The sequence below is a fragment of the Salvia splendens genome, chromosome 10, assembly GCF_004379255.2.
Source record: "Salvia splendens isolate huo1 chromosome 10, SspV2, whole genome shotgun sequence".
NCBI classification, from domain to species: Eukaryota; Viridiplantae; Streptophyta; class Magnoliopsida; order Lamiales; family Lamiaceae; genus Salvia; species Salvia splendens.
Window position 1 is genome coordinate 26,236,809 of NC_056041.1, and position 5,312 is coordinate 26,242,120.

General features: G+C 36.4%; 1 protein-coding gene across 2 annotated transcripts; it reads right to left on the reverse strand.

Moving 5' to 3' along the window:
- Nucleotides 1–1,249: 1,249 nt before the first annotated feature.
- Nucleotides 1,250–5,048, reverse strand: LOC121751120 (probable ADP-ribosylation factor GTPase-activating protein AGD8). Of its 2 annotated transcripts, none has more exons than XM_042145833.1 (7): nt 4,829–5,048; nt 4,619–4,737; nt 3,269–3,728; nt 2,910–3,179; nt 1,970–2,095; nt 1,601–1,699; nt 1,250–1,521 (listed from the first exon to the last, which is right to left on the reverse strand). In XM_042145833.1, the coding sequence occupies exons 1-7, from the start codon at nt 4,895–4,897 to the stop codon at nt 1,414–1,416; spliced, it is 1,251 nt and encodes a 416-aa protein (XP_042001767.1). In that variant the 5' UTR covers nt 4,898–5,048; the 3' UTR covers nt 1,250–1,413. The 2 variants fall into 2 exon arrangements, with proteins under 2 accessions (XP_042001767.1, XP_042001768.1); XM_042145834.1 differs by lacking the exon at nt 4,829–5,048 and adding an exon at nt 3,915–4,160.
- Nucleotides 5,049–5,312: the final 264 nt, after the last annotated feature.

Sequence of the window (5,312 nt, forward strand, 5' to 3'; positions counted from 1 at the left end):
AGATAGCATGATTAGACAAGCCGTGTGCAGATTTGTGGGAAGAAAAGGCACGAGTATCGTTCTCATCATCCGGCATGTAGTACACGTATAAATCCTCGTCGGCCATTGGGGCGTGTAGTTTTGGATTGAAGCATTCCAAAAATTGAAAGAGCTATTTGACATGGGAATTGGGTGTTGATCATGGAAAGTTTATTGGATTTTTCAAATAATAAAAAAAAAGTGGAGGGAATTTTTACATCAAGGTTGGAGGGAAACTAAAACTCCACGTGACTCGCCTCTGTTTCTGCTGATTTACATTACTACTGCTCAATACTCAATATTTCATTTTACTCAATCAACTCACTTTCCCCTTAAATTACATGTTTTGCTCCTTTATTGTAGGAAAAATATATTCTCTGTTCATAAATAAATTTCTCAATTTTATTTCTCATAAATTTTACTACTGTAAAATAATAAAAGATGTATGGAAAAATTGATAAACTATGGATAATATTTTTATTACTATTAATTTAAACTAAAATATAAATTGATGAGTTCGTAGGCTCATTTATCAAAACTAGTAAAAGTGAAATAAAACATATGACGAGAGATGTCCAAAAATGACAATATGAGATGTTTATTGGCGTATAGAAAGTGTATCTTTTATTAACTACCACAATCATTTTTGCAAATTTTATTTTAAATTATAAAGGTGAAAGAAAAATTGCGACTAGATATATTCAATGTTGCCGAGATTACATTACATAATTTTGAGTTGAATATTGCCATACTGCATGAAAAAATCAATAATAAATGTACACTCAATTTCGCATTCTATAATCTACTAGGAGTAATAAATATACACTAAATTGCGCAATGAAATTTTCTTGTTCACTCTTAATTTTCGCTCCTGCCTCTATGCGATCATCACAAATACAAGAAGTGATAACAAAATTTTGCATTTGAAAGAGGCAATTTTATAAAACAAACAAAATTAGTTTCAGTCTAGTCAATTAGATTGAATTCCTCTGGTTTTTGTTCTAAAACAACTGAAAATCAGTCTCAAATTAATTTGAAACTAGTTATATTTTCATGACTGATGTTCATTGAGCTCAACATTTAAATTTTAGTTCCAATTTCAAACAATTTTTTACTAGCATAGTGTCGTTCAGTGTGGACTTCAACTTGGAAAAGAGAAACAAAACATTGGATGTCTTGTTTAAACTATACAGCAAACAAAAGGTGTAGCGGAAAAGAAGATAAAAAAAAATAAAGTAATTTAACCACACTAACCCAAAATAGCAAAAGCCAACACCCATCTCAAGCCAGCAAGGGCATGACCCAGCTTTTCAAAATTATGCTATCTTTACATTTTAACTAGATATAATAATATGGAACAAACACATTTTTAATGTACAAATACATTGTACTCTATCAGAGGACCCTGTCCTGCAGATCCGTTAGTAACGATGATGCGAGGGAGCTTATCTTTTTCCCGGTTTCTCCTGCAATATTCTTTAGAGAGGAGATATCTTGTTGTGCCTGATGACAACACAAACAACGAATCGTTCAAGGCCAAAGACAGAGCAGAGCAACACACTCCCAAGATTAGTAATGTTACCTGGAAAGACAGCTTATTAATAAGCTCACTCGCAGTAACGTCAACAGGAGAGCCTGACTCCTGACCAAACAGATCGGCACTTGAAATTGATGATGACCCCTGGCACACAATGGAATCAAAGATATGAATAAATTTAAAACTATGCATCTAAGAAGGCTAGGAAAGTAGGATGGAGATAAATTTGGAACGATGGTCCATGCCCTCTGTTTTACAATTCGGACAAAATAAATAGAGCAGAAGCCTGTGAAAGTAGGACATAGGGTATATGACATACTGAGAATTTCTCCATAGAGTCCGATCCCTATGTTTTATGGATTGGACAAAATAAATAGAGCAGAAACGGTACAATACATAGGGTATATGACATACTGAGAATTTCTCCAATGTAGCTGATGCCTCCAAATCATTAGCCTTGGTTTGATTACCAAAGTACTGGGCAGATGATATAGATTTTGCATTAGAAAATTTCTTCCTCGCTTCGTCGGTCTCCTCAACCTGAAGATGCCAGATAATAGATGGATTATGCTCAAGCTATTCATGGAGTAGTTACTACACCTCTTTCTAGCAAAAGTAATCTTTAATGCTCCCACGGTCCCAAGTTAGTTAGTTAAGTCGTGTTCCATTTCAGGCTGTCCCAAGTTAGTTGAGTCATTTCCTTTTATTGAAAAAAAAATTTAATCACTCATACTTTATGCTCTCTCTTACTTTATTCTCACTCATATTTGTATTCATCTTTATTTTACCCACTAAACACAATTTTCTTAATCTTCATGCCCAAAAGAAATGCCCCAACTCAGGTGGGACAGAGGGAGCAGTATAACACTCAACACATGACTAGAAAGAGCAGGAGACAAAACAAGCTAAAGGAATAAACCAGCATAATGAGATACAAAGTTAAGTGAAAAACAAAAATTTTCCAACTAAAACCATTTAGAAAAATAAGACCCAGAAATAGTTCAGTTCCAAACTCTCTGAAAAGTAAATAAGCTTCAACTTTTCAGAGGGGCAAAAGTTGAAGACCCGAAAATCAAAAACACTGAAAAGAATATTGTAACAGTTTACGGTTCTAACTTCCACACCACCAGTGAAAAGTAAAATATGCTTTAGACCACAAAGGAGTTTGACAGCAACTGAAAGAGAATAAACTATGTGAATGAATCTACCAAGTCCATTGTCCAGATAATGAGATTGATGATGTCCATTGTACCAAACGTGATAGTAGGAAACGATTAAACAGTTGCCCCAGTGTCCACAAAAAGTTAGCAAGTTTATATCCTACTGTTAAGTTGGTGAATGAGATTTCTCTTACTTGGACTTTTAATGAATTTGAACCACTTTTCTTAGAGAAACCGCTGTCCATGCCGTATTCAGCAAAGAAATTGGATGACTTTGGGGCTGATACATGGTTAATAATACGAGTGCCTCCAGAACTCAACTCAGTAGGTTGGCTATTTTCAGTATACTCAAATCGAGATGTAAATGATGCACCAACTGCAGGAGTGCCGCTGGTTGAAGATTTGGCAGAAGAAACTTGTACAGGTGGCTCTTCAGGCTTCTGATCATAAAGGCTTTCACTAGGCTGCATTATGATAACAATGGAATTGCCTAAATATAGAAGCAGCTCAATGATACATTGCAAGAAGTTTAGTAAAGAAGGCTCATACAAACCTTGCTAGTGAGTTTCTTAGCCCCTAGTCCACCAGTCTTCCCAGTTTTCTTTGCACCGAGAGTCTTCTTGACATAAATTGTTGCAACTGCTTGAGAGGCCCTGGGTGAAGAAGAACACTCGGGTGTTCCATTTTTCAGAGATTGGCTTTCTTTCAAGGTGTCATTTGAAGAATTTCCATTGGACTCTTCAGCGACTTTTACATCAGAAAATCCATTAGAAGGTTGGGATGACTGGGAAGCAACGGGCGAGGAAGGTAAGCCTGACTCTTCTGCATTGCTTTTTGCAACTTCTTTAGCAAGTAATTGCCTGTATAACTCAGCAGCTCTCGAGGTATATTTGGCCTCAATCTTGCCTCCATCACTCCATCCATGCTGCTTGAAAAAAACTTGAGCACGGTTATTTCCGCCAAATGACATCATCTTCAACTGCTCAGGTGTCCAAGAATCCATATTTGTTGACCTGCAATCGAGGATTTGCATGAAACTAAAAAATCTAAAGAAAACAAGGTAAAACAGAGATCAGTTGGCTCAACTAAATAGCCATGACCCTAGCCAATAAATGATGCTGTTCTTTTAAATTTTGCTAGACCATCCCTCCCTCAGAAACAAATGTGATAGAAGTACCCATGAAACAGAAACACAACACCTGCAAGATGGGTCTGAAAGTACTTGGCCATTCCACAGAAAATTCAAATTTAGCTACTTGGTGTATAATTTTGGCTGGGATCCATTAAGACAAGCAAAATCAGAACTGAAGAAAGATATTCAAAGACATTCAGTTCATCCTCATTCAGGATTGTTGTTTCATTTCCAGTTTCCCACTAAGTTATTCTGTTGGCCATATTCTGAAAATTGAATACATTTACGTGATTTTGAATTGAGCATTGCTATACTGCAAGAAAAAACAAGAAATAAATATACAAACTCAGTTTCATCAATAAATAAATATATGCCGAATTATTATTATTATGATACTATACAATTTATTGCATCTCTTCCAATCCCAAAATTGAGTATAGAAATGTTGATGCAATCTCAGGGAGGGACTCTTAACAATTATAAAAGAATCAAATTCAAATTAATGGTTTATAAATTGATAGCATTGATTTGACGCAAACAATAACATAGGAAATACTAATAGTTTTTCATATTAAAAGGCTATCAATGAATTTACGATGTGATGTGTACTTTGCAGCCTGACAAGAAGCCCCAAAACTTTTGAGCTCATTGCCAAAAACAGACGGTCCGGTCAATTGCAAAAATTACTTTAAGATACTTCAAAATCAAAATATGATTCAATCAAATCAACAATCTAAAAGCAAGCCTCAGCGAGAGAAACATAGGAATTACCTTACGAAGCTGATGTGCACGCCAAGGCTTCGATGAACCCCCGAACAATCAATGCACAGGAAAATCCCATACGTAACCGACGCCCAAGTCGGATTTTTCGCGTTGCAATCGAAACACATCTGAAATTACAATTAAGATATCCAAATAAAAAGAGGAGGTTAGATCTGAATTAGATCTCAAACAAAAATTGCACAGGAAACGAAAATGAACCTTATTATCGGACTTGGCTCTGAGCTTGCGGAAAATGGCGTTTCTGTCGGTGGAGGTGTCGGTAGCCATGGCGCTGTAGCTTAACGGGATCCGGTACGACAAAGATGTATACGCGAATTATTTTTTATTTGAATTTTTATTTTTGAGAGAGAAAGGCGTTTCTCTGTCTGTCTCTCTCTAGTTTCTGTATCTCCCACCCCTCACCCTTTTGAATGCGAAAATGAGAGCAGAGAGAAATGCAATCTCAGCCCCCCCACATCAAGGTTGATGAAAAAGCCGTAAAGATAAAAGCATCCACAATAGTGGATGAGCGCGTGGATGAATGATCGGCGAGCCGCAACGGAGAAGCGGTTGTCCGTGCGTTCGTCCGTTATTGTGGTCGATCGACGGACGTCCGCATTTTTTAATTTTTTTTTCAAAACTCTATATATACGGCTTGTTGCACGTCATTTCATTTGCAGCACTTGTTTTAATGAGTTTCTCT

Coding starts and splice junctions, on each gene's coding strand:
- LOC121751120 (XM_042145833.1), bottom strand. CDS start 4,897: ATGGCTACCGACACCTCCACCGACAGAAACGCCATTTTCCGCAAGCTC. Junction 2,096..2,909: donor CAAATTCATTAAAAGTCCAA/GTAAGAGAAATC, acceptor TGGCATCTTCAG/GTTGAGGAGACCGACGAAGC. Junction 1,700..1,969: donor CTACATTGGAGAAATTCTCA/GTATGTCATATA, acceptor ATTGTGTGCCAG/GGGTCATCATCAATTTCAAG.